We start from the raw sequence: 20,660 nt of genomic DNA on the forward strand, positions 1-20,660 counted from the left end.
TGATTCTGTGAATGTTGGGAAAGTTGAAATTACTTAATATCATTACCCTAGCAGTCAGTTCAGCAATCCCCTGTGGCTATTCCTCTGTATAACAAATATACCGTTTTGGATACTGTTGGGGGTAAGCCATGGGGTACAGGTCTCTGGCACAGAGTCTGTCCCTCTTGCTCAGAAGGGAATGGGGGGAGAGGAATAGAGCATTAGCATTAGGGACTCCATAGTTAGGGGGAAAGATAGGAGATTCTGTGGGAACGTGTGAGACACATGGTTGGTGTGTTTCCTCCCAGGTGCCAGGGTCCGTGATGTCTCAGATCATGTTTTCGGGATCCTTAAGGGGGAGGGGGATCAGCCCCAAGTCGTGGTCCACATAGGCACCAATGACATAGGTAGGAAAAGGGATGGGGATGTAAGTCAGAAATTCAGGGAGTTGGGGTGGAAGCTTAGAGATAAAACGAACAGAGTTGTTATCTCTGGTTTGTTATCCATGCCACATGCTAGCGAGGCGAGGAAGTTGAACATGTGGCTACAGGGATGCTGCAGGAGTGAGGGATTCAGATACCTGGATAATTGGGGCTCATTCTGGGGTAGGTGGCACCGTTACAAACGGGATGGTCTACATCTGAACCAGAGGGGTACCAATATCCTGGAGGGGAAATTTGCTAATGCTCTTCAGGAGGGTTTAAACTAATTCAGCAGGGGGGTCGGGAACCTGAATTGTAGCTCCAGTGTACAGGAGATAGAGAGTAGTTTCAAGGTCACAGGAGTGTACCGGAGGCATTTGAAGTGTGCCTAATTCAACGCCAGGAGCATCCGGAAAAAGGTGGGTGAACTTGCAGCACGGGTCGGTACCTGGGACTTCGATGTTGTGGCCATTTTGGAGACATGGATAGAGCAGGGACAGGAATGGTTGTTGTAGGTTCTGGGGTTTAGATGTTTCAGTCAGATCAGGGAAGGTGGTAAAAGAGGGGGAGGTGTGGCATTGTTAGTCAATGACTGTATTACGGTGGCAGAAAGGACGTTTGATGAGGACTCATCTACTGAGATAGTATGGACTGATGTTAGAAACAGGAAAGGAGAGGTCACCCTGTTGGGAGTTTTCTATAGGCCTCCAAAAAGTTCCAGAGATGTAGAAGAAAGGATTGAAAAGATAATTCTGGATTGGAGCGAAAGTAACAGTGTAGTTGTTATGGGGGACTTTAACTTTACAAATATTGACTGGAAACGCTATAATTCAAATACTTTAGATGGGTCAGTTTTTGTCCAACAAGAGGCGAGGCCACATTGGATTTGGTACTGGGTAATGAACCAGGCCAGGTGTTAGATTTGGATGTAGGTGAGCACTTTTGTGATTATGACCACAATTCAGTTACATTTACTTTAGTGATGGCAAGGGACAGGTATATACTGCAGAGCAAGAGTTATAGCTGGGGGAAGGGAAATTATGATGTGATTAGGCGAGATTTAGGATGCATAGGATATGGAAGGAAACTGCAGGGGATGGGCACAATTGAAATGTGGACCTCATTCAAGGAACAGCTACTGCATATCCTTGATAAGTATGCACCTGCATGATAGTGGTCGAGCGAGGAAACCACTGGTTTACTAAAGAAGTTGAATCTCTTGTGAAGAGGAAGGAGGAGACTTATGTCAAGATGATATGTGAAGGCTCAGTTACAAAGGACAAAGAGCAAAAACAGTTAGGGCGCTTAAGGGTTACAAGTTAGCCAGGAATGACCTAAAGAGAGAGCTAGGAAGAGCCAGGAGGGGACATGACAAGTCTTTGGCAGGTAGGATCAAGGAAAATCCTAAAGCTTTCTATAGGTATGTCAGGAATAAAAGAATGACTGGGGTATGATTAGGGCCAGTTAGGGACAGTAGTGGGAAGTTGTGCATGCAGTCCGAAGAGATAGGAGAGGCGCTAAATGAATATTTTTCATCAGTATTCACACAGGAGAAAGACAGTGTTGTTGAGGAGAATACTGACATACAGGCTATTTGACTAGATGGGATTGAGGTTCATAAGGAGGAGGTGTTAGGAATTCTGGAAAGTGTGAAAATAGATGAGTCCCCTGGGCCAGATGGGATTTATCCTAAGATTCTCTGGGAGACTAGGGAGGAGATTGCAGAGCTTTGGCTTTGATCTTTATGTTGTCACTGTTCACAGGAATAGTGCCAGAAGACTGCAGGATAGCAAATGTTGTCCCCTTGTTCAAGAAGGGGAGTAGAGACAATCCTGGTAATTATAGACCAGTGAGCCTTACTTCTGTTGTGGGCAAAATTTTGGAAAGGATTATATGAGATATGATTTATAATCATCTAGAAAGGAATAATTTGATTAGGGATAGTCAACAAGGTTTTGTGAAGAGTAGGTTGTGCCTCACAAACCTTAATGAGTACTTTGAGAAGATGACCAAAGAGGTGGATGAGGGTAAAGCAGTTGATGTGGTGTATGTGGATTTCAGTGAAGTTTGATAAGGTTCACCACTGTAAGCCATTGCAGAAAATACAGCAGCATGGGATTGAGGGTGATTTAGCAGTTTGGATTAGAAATTGGCTAGCTGATAGAAGACAGAGGGTGGTGGTTGATGGGAAATGTTTATCCTGGAGTTCAGTTACTAGTGGTGTACCGCAAGGATCTGTTTTGGGGCCACTGCTGTTTGTCATTTTTATAAATGACCTGAATGAGGGCATAGAAGGATGGGTTAGTAAATTTGCGGATGACGCTAAATTCGGTAGAGTTGTAGACATTGCAGTTGCAGGTTACAGAGGGACATAGATAAGCTGCAGAGCTGGGCTGAAAGGTGGCAAATGAAGTTTAATACGGAAAAGTGTGAGGTGATTCACTTTGGAAGGAGTAACAGGAATACAGAGTACTGGGCTAATGGTAAGATTCTTGGTAGTGTGGATGAGCAGAGAGATCTCGGTGTCCATGTGCATAGATCACTGAAAGTTGGCATCCAGGTTGATGGGATTGTTAAGAAGGTGTATGGTGTGTTAGCTTTTATTGGTAGAGGGATTGAGTTTCAGAGCCATGAGGTCATGTTGCAGACGTACAAAACTCTGGTGCAGCTGCACTCGGAGTATTGCGTACAGTTCTGGTCGCCGCATTATAAGAAGGATGTGGAAGCATTGGAAAGTGTGCAGAGGAGATTTACCAAGATGTTGCCTGGTATGGTGGGTAAGTCTTATGAGGAAAGGCTGAGGGACTTGAGGCTGTTTTCGTAGAGAAGAAGGTTAAGAGGTGACTTAATAGAGGCAGATGATCAGAAGATTAGATAGGGTGGATAGTGAGAGCCTTTTTTCTCAGATGGTGATGGTTAGCATGAGGAGACATAGCTTTATATTGAGTGGTGATAGATATAGGACAGATGTCAGAGGTAGGTTCTTTACTTAGAGAGTAGTAAGGGCGTGGAATGCCCTGCCTGCAACAGTAGTGGACTTGCCAACATTAAGGGCATTTAAATGGTCATTGGATAAACATATGGATGATATTGGAATAGTGTAGGTTAGATGGGCTTTAGATCAGTTTCACAGGTCGGCGCAACATCGAGGGCTGCAGGGCCTGTACTGCGCTGCAATGTTCTTTGTTCTATGTACTATTATTTTTACACACCTCTGTGAATTGTGCACGTATGTGTTCCTAATTTCCTGCTGACTATCTGGGGGTCTATGATAAATACCTAACAATGTGGCTGCCTTTTTTAGTTCCTAAATTCTACCCACAAAGCTTCCTTCAATGTCCCCTCCAAGATGGCATCTCTCCTTCCTGCAGTAACTGCCTCCTTAATGAATAATGCAATGTCTCCTCCTCTTTTACCTCCTCCCCTGTCTCACCTGAAGATTCTATATCCCAGAATGTTGAGCTGCCAATCCTACCCCTCCCTCAACTACATCTCCGTGATGGTTACTATATCACAATTCCAAGTGTCAATCCTTATCCTTATCCTTTTTATCTTTAATATTCCTGGTGTTAAAGCTGAGACCATCCAGCCTGACCTTACTCCCTTGAAATGTACACTCCCTCTGACTTGTTTGTTCTGCTGTATGATTCCATGTCCTGATTCTGACAGTCTGTGTTCCCTCCCCTTACCAAATTAGTTGAAACTCCTTCCAACAGCACTAGCAAGGATGTTAGTCTCACTTTGGTTCAGATGTAGACCGTTCTGTTTGTACAGGTCCCACCTTCCTCAGGAATGATCCCAGTGATCCAGGAATCTAAAATCCTCCCTCCTGCACCGACTCTTAACCCATGCATTCATCTGCATTCTTCTCCTATTTCTGTGCTCACTAGCATATGGCACTGGGAATAATCCAGATAATTGTGAAATGCTGACCATAAATGTACTGATGGAACTTTTTGACTGCATATTTGACCAGCAATCTATCTAATAAGAACATAAGAACATAAGAAATAGGAGCAGGAGTAGGCCATCTAGCCCCTCGAGCCTGCCCCGCCATTCAATAAGATCATGGCTGATCTGTCGCTGCTCAGTTCCACTTTCCCGCCCTCTCCCCATAACCCTTAATCCCCTCTCCTATCAAATACCCATCAACCCGCGTCTTAAAAATATTTAGCGAGGCAGCCTCCACCACTTCAACGGGCAGAGAATTCCAGAGATTCACCACCCTTTGAGTGAAGAAGTTCCTCCTCAACTCCGTTCTAAACCGCCCCCCCCCCCTTTATCTTGAGGCTGTGCCCTCTAGTCCTGCTGTCCTTTCTGAGCGGGAAGAGCCTCTCCACCTCTATCCTATCCATCCCATTCATCATCTTATATGTCTCAATGAGATGTCCCCTCATTCTTCTAAACTCTAACGAGTACAAGCCTAGTTTAAGAACATAAGAAATAGGAGCAGGAGTAGGCCATCTGGCCCTTCGAGCCTGCCCGCCATTCAATAAGATCGTGGCTGATCCGTCGTGGCTCAGTTCCACATTCCCGCCCTCTCCCCATAACCCTTAATCCCCTCTCTTATCAAAAACCCATCAACCCGCGTCTTAAAAATATTTAGCGAGATAGCCTCCACCACTTCAACGGGCAGAGAATTCCAGAGATTCACCACCCTTTGAGTGAAGAAGTTCTTCCTCAACTCCGTTCTAAACCGCCCCCCCTTTATCTTGAGGCTGTGCCCCCTAGTCCTACTGTCCTTTCTGAGCGGGAAGAGTCTCTCCACCTCTATCCTATCCATCCCATTCATCATCTTGTACGTTTATTCAGCCTCTCCTCATAGTTCAGCCCCCTCAACTCCGGTATCAGCCTAGTAAACCTCCTCTGCACTCCCTCCAAGGCCAAAATATCCTTGTGTAAGTGCGGCGACCAAAACTGCACACAGTACTCCAGTTGTGGCCTCACCAGTGCCCTGTACAATTGCAGCAAGACCTCCCTACTTTTATATTCAATCCCCCTCGCTATGAAGGCCAGCATCCCATTCGCCTTCCTGACCACCTGCTGCACCTGCAGGCTGGGTTTTTGCGACTCATGCACAAGGACCCCGAGGTCCCTCTGCACCGTCGCATGCTGCAGTTTTTCGCCACGTAAGTAATAGTCCTTCCTACCATTATTCCTACCAAAGTGGATAACTTCACACTTGCCAACATTAAATTCCACTTGCCAGTTCCTGGCCCATTCGCCCAGCCTATCTAGATCCTTCTGCAGACTTTCCACACCTTCCGCACAATTTGCCGTTCCACCAATCTTGGTGTCATCAGCAAATTTCGACACCCTACACTCGGTTCCCTCCTCCAGATCATCTATATAAATGGTAAATAGCTGAGGCCCCAGCACCGACCCCTGGGGCACTCCACTAATCACCAACTGCCAATCCGAATAGCACCCATTGACCCCCACTCTCTGCTTCCTATCTGACAGCCAATCCCCTATCCACGCTAACACCCTACCCCCAACTCCTTGGCCCCTGACCATTTGTAATAACCTCTTGTGCGGCTCTTATCCCTATCTGGGAATACGTCTTTTTCACATCTGACAACATCCTTGAGGCAAAGACAATTGGCCTTTCTGCTTCATCAGTCTTTCTGTGGGACAAAATAGCTTCCACTCCATTCTGTGATGCATTGCAAGTCATCACCAAGGGCTTGTTTGGATCGTAATTCAGCAATAATACTGACGACTGCAGAACCTGCTTGATTTTTGTGAATGCCTCTTTCTGGTCTTCTCCCCACCTCCAATGTCGATGTTTTTTAACTATTGGTGAAGTGGGGCTAAGGTGGTAGATATATTTTGTAAAAACCTACATAATAGTTCACCATTCTGAGTCATTACTTTAATTCAGAGACGTTTGTTGGCGCAGAGCTGCTTTTATGGCTTTTACTTTCGCTTTGAAGAACTGCAATCCTTTTGCATCTACTCTAAAACCTAACTAAGTAACATTGTCTGCTTGGAAAGCAGATTTCATCTGTTTCAGCCTAACAGCTGCTTCTTTAAAACATTTCAAAATTTCAAATTTGCCCTATGTTCTTCAAGTTTGGCTTCTATAATTAAACCACCATTGAGATAAACCACTACATTCGGGATGCCTTATAATCAACTTTCCGTTGTACATTGGAAAATGACACGGGCTGACAAAACTCCAAAAACAGGCGTGTACATTGGTATAAATCCTACTGAGAGTTGAGAGGTTACCAATCTCTGAGTCTTTGTCCATTTATAATTGCTGGTAAGCGTGACTGGGGTCTAACTTTGTGCATTTGAATCCTCTAGCTATTTTTATTTAGAGGTGTTTAATTTTAGGAACGGGCTCCTTTATTAACGGACACTTTATAGTCCTCAAAAATTCTTATAGTCTGATCCGATTTGGAGATAGAGATTTTGACTGCTGATCATTCTGAGAACTAAACAGGCTTTACAATACCAATACCTTTCAGTCTTTTCAGCTGAACTTCAACTTTATGGTAAAGTGCTTGGGGCACTGGATGAACCTTGAATAAATTAGATGTTGTTTCTGAATTCAGGTAGATTTGAACATTAGCCCCTTTCATACATCCTAGTAATTTTGTAAGACCTTGGAATATTTACATAGCAGTTCCTGAAAACCTCCATCTCGCAGATTTAATATCTCTAACCAATTCAGTTTTATCTGTTTGAGCCAATCATGTCCCATTAAACAAGGGCAATGTCCCTTAATTACCAAGACAAGTAGATTCTTCGAAGACATGGTGATATTGCTGCCTCTAAAGTCTGCAATGTTTCTCTGGTATAGGTAGACACCCTGGGGGTGATTCTCCCACCCCGCAGTGCTAATTTTCCAGCGGAGTAGGGTGGCAGAATCTTATGGCTGGGCGTGCGCAGGATTTGTGCATGTGCTGCTGCTGCAAGCATATCTCCCAGTGCCAGATTTTTGGCGCCGTCAGATCTGCACTGGAAAATGGCGGGAAGACAGGTAAATAATTTAAATATATTTTAAATCCATTTTTAAAGTAGTTAGCAGGCCCAGGACTGGATTGTCCAGGCCTGCTAACCTTTCCCACTCCACCAGGAGTATTGTATTCCAGCGGGGATTACAGTTGGTACCTACTTTTGGAGAACTATCGGGATGATCCTGCTGGAGTGAAGGAGGGGGGCAATCGGGGGCCTCCCAGGGGATCGGGCAGCAGGGATTGCCCCCAGGGCATGGGCACCCTGGTGGGCACAGCCTAGAGGGCACCTTGGTGCTGCCCATCAGGCATGGGGCAGTGCTAAGGAGGTACAGCTTATGGGGAGGTCTAGCGGGTGGGGTCTTGAAGGCGATTGGTGGGGGAGGGGGGTCCCATTGCCACTCTCATTGGGATCAAAGAGGTAGAGGGGGCAAGAGGGAGGCCAGCAATCGGGGCGGGGGTGATTCTGCTAAAACAGGGGGGTCTGCACTGCGGGGGGAGGAGGGGGTGCATCATCATGGGGGAGGGAGAGGGCTGGTGATCAGGGTGTTCGGGGATGGCAGGTGGGTTGGGGTTGGGCCCAGGAATGATCAGAGGCCACGATCGGGCCGTGGAGTTGGTTCGGGAGGTAGCATTCTGGGGGTTGCATGGCTTACCAGCCATTGAGCTGGCCAGCAAATGGGGAGGCTGACAGTTTGAGGTCATTGTGCATGTATGGAGTCCCTTTGGTTTCAGCCTCCTGGACGGGAATAGATCCCGCCCCCTGAAATCTAATGAGATTCACGCTGGTAGCCTTTGCATTGTACAGAGTATGGGAAATTCTACTCTGAACTCCCACTGAAAAAAACCAGAATGGATTACTCCAGATTTTGACACTTAGAATTTTTTTGGGAGAATTCCAAGCTCCAGACTTGTTTAATATCAAAGGTTGAAGATCCTTTTGAAGGACACTAAAAGCCTGCTCTTTCATGACTCTAGCCGCAGTTGCTTTGTCAATTTCCATTTTAAGAGATCTTCCATTTACCATCCAGGTGTTCTCTGTAGCAAACCTTTTTCACATGGACCTGGTTAAGGGTAAATGCTTCAGGCCCCTTGTTGCACTGCTCATCTACTACCTTTAAAGGAGTTAAGCTAACCCTTCTGGTTTTTTTTCTGCACATTCTTACCACCTGACATTTTCACTCTGCACCACGCTTGTAAATTGCCCTTTTCATTGCACCTGAAATACAGAATTCTGATATCAGCACATTTTTTGGGAGTGTTCTCACCCTTACCAAAAGCAAACTTCTACCCTCAATGCTGTATCCCTTTTATTGAACTCTTCAATATCTGCACTTGAGCTGCTCTGTGGAATAGCCATTTCCACATGCAGCTTGCTTTGCAGTCCACTCACACCCTGTTCTGCACATTCAGTCATGTGGGTCAGCTCCAAAGCATTTTCTAGAGAAATTTTGGTCTCACCCATAACTTATTTTGTATAATAAGATTGGTTATACCAAATGGTCCCTTAACATTTCTCCTAAAGTTGGGTCAAATTTGCAATGCTCAGCTAATCCTTTCAACCTGGCATAGAACTTGAGAGTGTCCACATTGTCCCTCGGGCTGCTAAGTGAAATTTGTACCTCAACATAATGACTGAGGATCAGACGTTGAAATTATTTCTAAACAGCTCAAACATCTAGTCAAAAGACTTATAAGGACATAAGAACATAAGAAATAGGAGCAGGAGTAGGCCATCTAGCCCTTCGAGCCTGCCCCGCCATTCAATAAGATCATGGCTGATCTGTTGTGGCTCAGTTCCACTTTCCCGCCCTCTCCCCATAACCCTTAATCCCCTCTCTTATCAAGAACCCATCAACCCGCTTCTTAAAAATATTTAGCGAGGCAGCCTCCACCACTTCAACGGGCAGAGAATTCCAGAGATTCACCACCCTTTGAGTGAAGAAGTTCCTCCTCAACTCCGTTCTAAACCGCCTCCCCTTTATCTTGAGGCTGTGCCCCCTAGTCCTACTGTCTTTTTTGAGCGGGAAGAGTCTCTCCACCTCTATCCTATCCATCCCATTCATCATCTTATACGTCTCAATGAGATCTCCCCTCATTCTTCTAAACTCTAACGAGTACAAGCCTAGTTTATTCAGCCTCTCCTCATAGCTCAATCCCCTCAACTCCGGTATCAGCCTAGTAAACCTCCTCTGCACTCCCTCCAGGGCCAAAATATCCTTGCGCAGGTGCGGCGCCCAAAACTGCACACAGTACTCCAGCTGCGGCCTCACCAATGCCCTATACAGCTGCAGCAAGACCTCCCTACTTTTATATTCAATCCCCCTCGCTATGAAGGCCAGCATCCCATTCGCCTTCCTGACCACCTGCTGCACCTGCAAGCTGGGTTTTTGCGACTCATGCACAAGGACCCCGAGGTCCCTCTGCACCGTCGCCTGCTGCAGTTTTTCGCCACGTAAGTAATAGTCCTTCCTACCATTATTCCTACCAAAGTGGACCACCTCACACTTGCCAACATTAAATTCCATTTGCCATTTCCTGGCCCATTCGCCCAGCCTATCTAGATCCTTCTGCAGACTCTCCACACCCTCCGCACAATTTGCCTTTCCCCCAATTTTGGTGTCATCAGCAAATTTCGACACCCTGCACTCGGTTCCCTCCTCCAGATCATCTATATAAATGGTAAATAGCTGAGGCCCCAGCACCGACCCCTGGGGCACCCCACTAGTCACCAACCGCCAATCCGAATAGCACCCATTGACCCCCACTCTCTGCCTCCTATTTGACAACCAATCCTCTATCCACGCTAACACCCTACCCCCAACTCCATGTCCCCTGACCTTCTGCAATAACCTCTTGTGAGGTACCTTGTCAAACGCCTTCTGAAAATCCAGAAAGACCACATCCACCGGCTCTCCTCTATCCACTGCCCTAGACACATCCTCATAGAACTCCAGTAAATTTGTCAGACACGACTTCCCTTTAATGAAACCGTGTTGCGTCCGCCCTATCAAGCAATTCCCTTCAAGATGCCTCACAATTTCCTCCTTAATGACGGATTCTAACATTTTACCTACCACAGACGTTAAACTAACCGGCCTATAATTCCCCGCCTTTTGCCTGGCACCCTTCTTAAACAACGGCGTAACATTAGCCGTTTTCCAATCTTCCGGCACTTCCCCTTGTGGGGGGATTCTCAAGGTCCACTAACTTCTGGTATCATGATGGCTCGGTGATGGAGATGTTAATACTGTGCAGGCATGCAACTCCTTAAGAACATGAAGCTACTGCCTAAAGATGATTTTTATTGACAGATGGATGTCTCTGCTGCAGCCTTGCAATGTTGTGGGTATGCCGGCGTATATTATCAAATAAATAGGTTGGACTAAAACCTGGTGTTGTCAGACTTTTTGCAGCCTTGCAACACAGAGAAATATAGGATCAGAGGTTTAATATATAATCCAGTGTGATTAAGATGAGACCATACTGACTAACTGCAGGGCAGACAGAGAATGCTTAAGCGTTTACTGGTTATTTCAAGGAAAAGACCATAAGATGTAGCAACAGAAGTGGGTCATTTGGCCAATCGAGTTGTTTCCATTTTTCAATGAGATCATGGCTGATCTGATATAATCCACAGCTCCACTTTCCCACCTTATCCTTATAACCCTTGATTCCTTTACTGATTAAAAATCTATCTATCTCAGCCTTGAACATAATTAATGACCCAGCCTCTACAGCCCTCTGTGGTGAAGAATTAGACAGATTCACTTTCCTCAGAGAAGAAATTCCTTCTCATCTCTGTTTTAAATGGATGACCCCTTACTCTGAGATGATGCCCTCGGGTTCTAGACCTCCCCACAAGGGGAATCAACCTTTTAGCATCTAGCCTGGCAAGCCCCCTGAGAATCCTATATGTCTCAATCAGGTCGCCTCTCATTCATCTAAACTCCAATGAGTTTATAAATCAACTTGAGTTTTCAACTCAACCTTCTCTTCATTAGAAAATCCTTCCATACCCGGGATCAACCTAATGAACTTTCTCTGGACTATCTCCAATGCCAATGTATCTTTTCCTAGATAAGGGGATCAAAACTGTTCACAGTTTTCCAGGTGTGATTTAACTAGTGCCTAGCAAGACTTCACTACTTTATACTCCATTCCCTTTGAAATAAAGGCCAACATTCCACTTGCCTTCCCTATGACCAGCTGAACTTGCATGCCAGCTTTTTGTGATTTATGCACAAGGACCCCCAAATCCCCCCGTGCTGCAGCTTTCTGCAGTCTTTCTCCATTTAAAAAATACCCAGCTCCTTTATTCTTCCTATCAAAGTGCATAACTTCATGGTTTCTTAAATAATATTACATCTGCCAAGTTTTTGCCCACTCAATCAACCAGTCTATATCCCTCACTCTGTGAACATTCATTCAAAACTGCAGCTTTACGATAGAGCAATTTTCCTTAATTTTGAAAAAAAAATTTAAGAACATAAGAACTAGGATCAGGAGTAGATCATCTGGCCCCTTGAGGCTGCTCTGCCATTCAATAAGATCATGACTGATCTTTTCGTGGACTCAGCTCCACTTTGAAGTAACTTTGTCTCTCTGAGATACTTTTAATGGTGGATCATACTATAATTTGCTGCCTTGGCAGATTTTATTTAGATATTCATAAGAAATTACTGCTTATGGCACTTTAAATCTTATTCAAGATTAATGTCTTTTTAAAAGAATTTTAAAATTTTTAATTTGAAGTGGAATTATTTCCAAATAGATTGTCACATTCAACTGAATTTACTCCTGAACTTTCTAACTCTCCAGAAATGATATTCTGCCTCTTGTACCTAGCTCTCTTCTGCACTCTTGTTTGATGCTGTCCATGTCGTTGTCACTGCTGTCCATGAACTTAACCGCAGTCAGGAAATTGCTGTCAAGTCCTTGTCCTGTGGCTCTGCACAGATTTGGCAACATGGAACTAGCCTGATGAACTACCTGAGAATGGTAAGTAATCAACAACTTTAGAGATCAAATTGCTTAGAACTCTGTGGAATCTGCTGGTTCCATTATTCTGTACTTTTATGGGACTATGGAATTTATAGTGTTACTGCATCTTAGTGTGGAATCTATGTGGTGTGATTGCTCTCTGTCCATTTGGAGTCTGCACAGTCTCATTGGAATCCAGATGGTCTTGCTGCTCCTCCTTAGTTTCATGAGTGGTTTCTGTTTATTAATCACAATATAACATTTTATCATTGTAGTGAGAATAACTTAAAGCATCTGTTCTGTTTTGCAGATAAATATGCAGATCTCTATGGAAACTGGGAACCAATTCAATCAGTAGGAAATTCTCTTGCCTCTGAGTCAGAACGTTATGTGTTTAGGTCACATTACAGAAACTTGAGCACAAAATCTAGATTGACTCAAGTTCAGTTCTAAGAAAACTGCGCTACCAGAGTTGCCATTTTCACGATGTGATGTTAAACCGTGTCTACCCTCTCGGGTAAATGTGAAAAAAATCCCACAGCATGATTGGAAGAAGATTGGGGGAGTTCTCCCTAGCGTCATTCAAACGTCTAGGGCAAAATTTTCCCCCCTCGCTCACCATGGGAATCATAGCGGGCAGGACAGGATCATGCAAAGATCCGTTTACCTTGGGTGGGAATTTCCAGTGTTTGGGAGAGCGCAGCAGGAAAATCTGACAGTGCTGGAGAGATTGGATGCAGAGAGGGCGGCACGGTAACACAGTGGTTAGCACTGTTGTTTCACAGCTCGAGGGACCTGGGTTCGATTCCCAGCGCGGGTCACTGTCTGTGTAGAGTTTTCGCATTCTCCTCGTGTCTGTGTGGGTTTCCTCCGGTGCTCCAGTTTCCTCCCACCATCAAAAGATGTGCGGGTTAGGTTGATTAGCCATGCTTAAATTTGCCCCTTAGTGTCCTGAGATGCGTAGGTTGGACGGATTATTGGGTAAATATGTAGGGATGAGGGTAGGGCCTGGGTGGGATTGTGGTCGGCGCAGACTCAATGGGCCAAATGGCCTCCTTCTGTACTGTAGGGTTTCTATGATTTCTATGATTCTATGACGTTGGGGCAATCTTACGAGAATTTGTTAAAGTGTCAGTTCTGGTGAGAAAGCCGATGTGAGCCCCTCCAACTCCATCAGTCTGTTTTCTTTCCAGATTGTGACACTTTGAAAGCAAATGAAAATGTGGGCGTGGTTGGCACTATCACTCCAGCAGGGAATCTTGGAGCCAGGAAGTGGCTCCACAGAGATCAAAAGGGCACCCCAATCGCAAATAAGAAATAAGAACCATCCCCAACTGGCTGGTTAATATTGAAGAAAGTGGTCGTAGGTTACAGGAAGATATAGACGAGTTGGCTAGATGGGCAGAGCAGTGGCAGATGGTATTTAACTGATAAGTGCATGGTGATGCACTTTGGAAGAAGAAACAAGATAAGGGAGCATTTAATCAATGGCAGGACATTGGGAAGTTCAGAGGAACAGATGGATCTTGGAGTACTTATTCACAGATTCCTGAAGTCGGTACATGGGACACTTACCTTTATCAGTGGTGGCATAGAGTATAAGAGTAAGGAGGTAATAATGGAGCTGTACAGAGCATTGGTAGGCCACAGCTAGACTACCGTGTAGTTCTGGTCACATCACTATAAGAAGGATGTAATTACTCTAGAGGGGATACAGAAGAGATTCACCAGGATGTTGCGTGGGATGGCGCATTTGAGCTGCAAGGAGAGACTGGATAGGCTTGGATTATTTTCTTTAGAGCGGAGAAGGCTGATGGGGGACTTGACTGAGATGTGTAAGATTATGGGGGGTATGGGCAGGGTGAGTAGAGAACAGCTGTTGTCCTTGGTTGAGGGGTCAATCACGAGGGACATAGTTTTAGGCTAAAGGTCAGGAGATTCAGGGGGATTTGAGAACATTTTTCTCTCACTCAGAGGATAATAGGAACCTGGAATGCACTGCCTGGGAAGATAGTGGAAGCCGGAAAACTTACAACCATTAAAAAATATTTGGATGAGCACTTAAAATATCATAACATTCAAGGATGTGGGATAAGTGCAGCGATGAGCACGTCTTTAGCGGTGGTTATCGTTGATGCAGACTCGATGGGCCAAAGAGCCTTTTCTGCGCTGCATGACTCTATGACCATGATCACAAATAATAATAACTCTGCACCATGGAGATTTCTGCATGACAGATGCACAAACAAATGCTCTGTCTTTTCAGAGCGAGACTTTTGCAACAGGAAAAGGAGCATGGAATGATTCAGTGAGGAGACACAATTTCCAAGTTTTGATGAGAGCCAGAGTTCTCTCTATTGCTGCCAGCTTGATGGTAGATAGCACAGTCAGTTGCTTGGATTTCTGTTCATTTCATGCCGGAGTTGAGGGGGTTGAGCTATGAGGAGAGGCTGAATAAACTAGGCTTGTACTCGTTAGAGTTTAGAAGAATGAGGGGAGATCTCACTGAGACGTATAAGATGATGAATGGGATGGATAGGATAGAGGTGGAGAGACTCTTCCCGCTCAGAAAGGACAGTAGGACTAGGGGGCACAGCCTCAAGATAAAGGGGGGGCGGTTTAGAACTGAGTTGAGGAGGAACTTCTTCACTCAAAGGGTGGTGAATCTCTGGAATTCTCTGCCCGTTGAAGTGGTGGAGGCTACCTCGCTGAATATTTTTAAGACGCGGGTTGATGGGTTTTTGATAAGAGAGGGGATTAAGGGTTATGGGGAGAGGGCGGGAATGTGGAACTGAGCCACGACAGATCAGCCATGATCTTACTGAATGGCGGGGCAGGCTCGAAGGGCTATATGGCCTACTCCTGCTCCTATTTCTTATGTTCTTATGTTCAGTCATATGCCATACTTCCATGGTGTTGGACAGAGAATGATAGGAATCTTGAACTGTTTAATTGGAATCAAGATTCCTGTTGTTCTTGGAGACACTGGTTTTGGGTGAACTAAATAAAGTCCTCTTGTTGAAACCATTGTATTAGAATAATTAATGAGCACATTCTGAGAGATTAAGATCTGCTAAAGGTTGCCTTTGTTCAAAGTTGGCTGGAACTTCCAACTGCTAGAAGGCATTGTGTGACCAGTGGGAACCAACCTGTCAGCCAATTTGAAAAGCCTGATGCAGGGCAACACCACAGCGTGAGTTCAATTCCCGTACCAGTTGAGGTTATTCATGAAGACCTACCTTCACAACCTTGCCCCTTGCCTGAGATTAAATCATCCGAAAGATGATTCATCTCAAAGGAAATAGCAGACTATGGTCATCTGGGACTATGGCGACTTTACTGAGTAAATCGCTTAGTTTTAAGTTTCATTTGTGATTTTTTTGATGTTGAAGGTAGTATCCCTTTAAGTGGCTGCCCCTTTAACTTGGTCCCTCAGTTTGATTTGGTTAAATTAATTTCTACAGAAAAGTTGGAAGCCTAGCCCCAACTTTCTTTTGTAGCCGAGCGCTCTTGGTATACCACAAACCTAAAGCAATTAGATATAGCTCTTGGGGCTAAAGGGATCAAGGGATATGGGACGAAGGAGGGATTAGGATATTGAATTTGATGATCAGCTATGATCAAAATGAATAATGGAACCGGCTCAAGGGCCGAATGGCCTACTCCTGCTTCTATTTTCTATGTTTCTATGTCATGCTCTGGCTCAAATCCCACCAATCGAAATCGATAAATAATCGTCCTATGACAGGCATGGGTGAGCTGAAACATCCTGCCTTGTGGAGTCTGTGAATCATCTGTAGATAGATTGATACAAAATAGTTGAAGGCTAATTTCCAAGCATTGAAGTCCAAGGATAAGACTCACATCTTCATAAACTTCATTGGCCCCCAATGCAAGGTATTATGGTGAAGGTGCTTATCAGTCACCCTGTTCAGGAAATAACAGTCAGCAGCGTCTTATTCCCCCATGAAGTTGGAGTATGGATCCATTGAATGCACTCAACTACCCTCATTTCTCACCCTTTGGGGAGTCATATGGTCCACTAAGACTCTAAAGGGTCAAAGTGCTTCATTCAATGGGACAACTGTGGGGAATTGGCTATTGTGTAACAGGAGAAGGAGTGAGGCTCATTGGAAAAGCACTCACATGGGGGATGCGTATAGATTCTGACAGGGCTGTGGCTCAGGACACTAAAAAGTCTGACAACACCAGGTTTTAGTCCAACCTATTTATTTGATAATATACTCGCAAGCTTTCGGGTTAGCCCCTTCGTCAGGTGAATGGAGAGTTCTACTATCGCTCAGGACACTGTCAGGATTGCTAATCGATGATGATCTCTTCCTTTCAGTTTTTGATTCAAGAGAATCATTCAGCTGGCAGTTCTATTGATTGCGATCGAGCAACAGCAAGTGCATTGATGTGGCACTGCATGCAACCAGGACCAGCACCCTGCAGAGGAGTTGGGGGGGCTGGACCCACTGTGCTTCCAAGTGGCAGAGCCTTGGAGGAGACAGCGCCAGCCTGGGACTGCCACCCCAGAGCTCCCCACCTCCAGATATCAGGGGTCTAGTGCGAGAGAAGATTGCGTCTATCCCTAGGGACAGTGGACCAACTGTGTCAGTGATGCAAGAGTTGGAACCACATGGATCGGGAGGTCACCGATTGCCTGTTGCCCTGAAAGTCACTCTGAACTTCTATGCCAGTGGCTCATTTTAGGCTGCTCAGGTGACCTGTGTGGCCTCTTCCAATCTGCTGCAGAAAAGTGCATAAGGAAGGTCACAGATGTGCTATTTACAATGTACATCAATTTGGATCAGGACCAGGCGAGCCAGGACACCAGGGTCATGGGCTTTGCATGCTTAGCAGGCATGCCCCAGGTACAAGGTGTCATCAACTGCACCCACATGGTTCTACACTCCCCACAATGGCATGAGTGCGATTTGCAAACTGCAAGGGATCCCACTCTCTCAATGTCCAAATTGTCTGCAACTATATGATGCACATCATGCAAGTGTGTGCCCGTTTCCCAGGCAGTCTCCATGACAATTACGTATTGGGAAGCTTTCAGATCCCAACCATTTTTGAGGGAGAGTGGCAGCTGGAGGGATGACCCCTTGGGATTACGGGTACCTATTGAGATAATGGGTGATGACACCAATGCAGAGGCCATAAACATGTGTTGAGACTCACATCAATGAGGCTCATGCAGTTGCTTGAGCAGGAAATAATACTGGTTGGGGATAGCCCTCCAATGTCCTGCATCATTGTGGTCTGTTGTGCTTTGAACAATCTGCCACTGCAGCAGGGAGAACAGCTAGACCTGGAGGAGATGGAGGACCGTCATATCTCTTTGGATGAAAGAATGATAAGGAGGGCAGTGAAGGGCAATCTGTGGAGGAGGAGGTGGACCTCAGGAAAAGGCCAGGGCCCACATGGGGCGCAGGGCTAAGGATGTCCTCATTGCTTCACGGTTTGGTGATGACCAGGACGAAGGTGTGAAGACCTTTCTCACCATGGGGTCTAACATCCTCTCTCTACTGTTGTCCCTGAAGGAGGTCAACCTGACAGTGACGACATTAATGGGCAAGGACCTGAAGTGGTTAGCTGGATGCTTTGCCAGGATGATAATTTGCAATGAGTTCACAACAATGCTCCTCTTATCCTCTGTCAAATATCTAACTCTGAGACAGCTGAACCACTTTGCTACTGAACAGGTGATCAAGTGGCCCAGAAATGCTGAATGACAAATCTCAGATGCTGCTGCCTCCCCTGTTTTTTTAAAGTTTATTTATTATTATCACAAGTAGGTTTGCATTAACACTGCACTGAAGTTACTGTGAAAATCCCCTAGTTGCCACACTCTGGTGTCTGTTCGGGTACACTGAGGGAGAATTTAGCATGGCCAATGCACCTAACCAGCACGTCTTTCAGACTATAGGAGGAAACCGAAGCACCTGGAGGAAACTCACGCAGAGATGGTGAGAACATGCAGACTCCGCATAGACAGTGACCCAAGCCAGGAATCGAACTCAGATCCCTGCAACTGAGAGGCAGCAGTGCTAACCAGTGTGCCACCATGCCACCCATGAAATCAGGAGTCTCGGAGATTTTCTCCACTGACTGATCAGGTGGTCAGACACTCTGCACATTTAGCATCCTCTTAGCTACAAAAGACTGGCAGACATGGGAAGGGGGGGTGGGTGATGGAGCCTGGGCCATGAGCTTTATTACATTATCAGTGTGTGAAATCATAGAATCATAGAGGTTTACAGCATGGAAAACGGCACTTTGGCCCAACTGCCCAGTTTTTACCACTAAGCTACTCCCAATTGCCCACATTTGGCATATATCGCTCCATCCCATTTTACCAATGTCATTGTCTAAATGCTTTTTAAAAGACAAAATTATACCTGCCTCAACTACTGCCTCTGGCAGCTCATTCCAGACACCACCCTCTGAGTGAAAAAAACTGCCCCCTGGACCCTTTTGTATCTCTCCCCTTTCACCATAAAGCTTTGCTCTCTAGGCTTAGACCCCTCTACCTTTGGGGAGAGATTATGACTTTCAATGCCCATCATTATTTTGTAGATCTCGATAAGATCACGTCTCAGCCTCCTACACACCAGGGAAAGATGTTCCAGTCTATCCAGCCTCTCCTTATAACTCAAACCATCAAACCCCAGGAGGATCCTAGTAATCCTTTTATGCACTCTTTCTAGTTTAATAATATCATTTCTACAATAGAATGACCAGAACTGTGCACAGTATTCCAAGCGTGGCCTTGCTAACGTCTTGTACAACTTCAACAAGACGTCCCAATTCCTGTATTCAATGATCTGACCATTGAAACAAGCATGCCAAATGCCTTTTCACCACCCTGTGCACCTGTAACTCCACTTTCAAGGAGCTATGAACGTGTACCTATGTCTGCAGTACCTAGACTTTTCTCTGCAGCCCCTTTTGAACAAAGGCACAACATTTGCCATCCTCCAATCTTCAGGCACTTCACCTAAGGCTGTCGATGATTCAAATATCCCTCCTAGGGGACCTGCAATTTCCTCCCTAGCCTCCCACAATGTCCTGGGAGACATTTCATCAGGTCCCAGGTATTTATCTACCTTGATGCACTTTAAGAATTCAAGCACCTCCTTCTCTGTAAATATGTACACTCCTCAAAACATCACTATTTATTCCCCCAAGTTCCCTAACATCCATGCTTTTCCCAACAGTAAATGCCGATGAGAAATATTTATTTAGGATGTCACCCATCTCATGCGGATCTGCACAGAGATGAACTTGTTGATCCTTAAGAGGCCCTACTCTCTCCCTGGTTACTTTTTTGCCCTTTACATATTTGTGGAAGATCTTTGGATTCTCCTTTGCCTTATCTGCCAAAGCAATCTCGTGTTCCCTTTTTGCCCTCCTGATTTCTCTCTTAACTCTACTCCAACAACCTCTATACTCTTCAATGGATCCACTAGATCCCAGCTGTCTATGAATGTCATTTGCCTCCTTCTTCTTTTTGACCAGGGCCTCAATATCCCGAGTCACCCAGGGTTCCCTACTTCTATCTACCTCTAAGAGGAATGTGGTTACCTAGAACCTTGGTTAACACATTTTTGAAAGCCTCCCACTTACTAGATGTCCCTTTGCGTTCCCACAGACTCCCCCAATCAACTTTTGAAAGTTTCTGTCCAATACCATGAAAATTTGCCTTGCCCCAATTTAGAATATTAACTTTTGGCCCAGACCTACCATTCTCCGTAGCTATTTTAAAATTAATGGAATTATGGTCACTGGTCCCAAAATCATCCCTCACCAACTCTTCTATCATCTGCCCTTCCTTATTTCCCAAGAGGAGGTCAAGTCTTGTCCCCTCTCTAGTCAGGCCATCCACATACTGAATGAGAAATTCCTCCTGAATACACGCAAGTTTCTCTCCATCTAAGCCCCTAATACCATGGCTGTCCCAGTCAATGTTGGGAAAGTTCCCTACTATTACCACTCTATTTTTATTGCAGCTATCTGTAATCTCCTTACATAATTGCTCCTCAATTTCCTGCTGACTATTTGGGGTCCTATCAAAGTGTCTGTCCCTTCTTATTGTTCAGTTCTACTCATATTAGACTCAGTGGGCAAACTCTTGGATATATCCCCTCTCAGTATTGCCATGATGTTCTCGCTAATCAAAAACACAACTCCCCCTCCTTTCTTACCACCCGTTCCATCTTTCCTTTAGAATATGTATCTTGGAACATTGAGCTGCCAGTCCTGTCCTTCCCTTAGCCACCCCAAAGCTTTTTACTCTTAT

The 20,660-nt window shown here is 45.2% G+C and overlaps 1 protein-coding gene across 1 annotated transcript in view; it reads left to right on the top strand.

Annotated features, from left to right (window-relative positions):
• LOC145359963 (glutamate receptor ionotropic, kainate 4-like) overlaps window positions 1-20,660 on the top strand; it is a 273,024-nt gene that overhangs the window by 127,453 nt on the left and 124,911 nt on the right. The window contains exon 10 of the mRNA XM_080214862.1: window positions 12,215-12,367. Coding sequence (XP_080070988.1) covers window positions 12,215-12,367 — 153 coding nt within the window. The remainder of the gene's footprint in view (window positions 1-12,214; window positions 12,368-20,660) is intronic.

This window comes from Carcharhinus amblyrhynchos, chromosome 29 (assembly GCF_965287045.1).
Source record: "Carcharhinus amblyrhynchos chromosome 29, sCarAmb.v2.hapA, whole genome shotgun sequence".
NCBI lineage: Eukaryota > Metazoa > Chordata > Chondrichthyes > Carcharhiniformes > Carcharhinidae > Carcharhinus > Carcharhinus amblyrhynchos.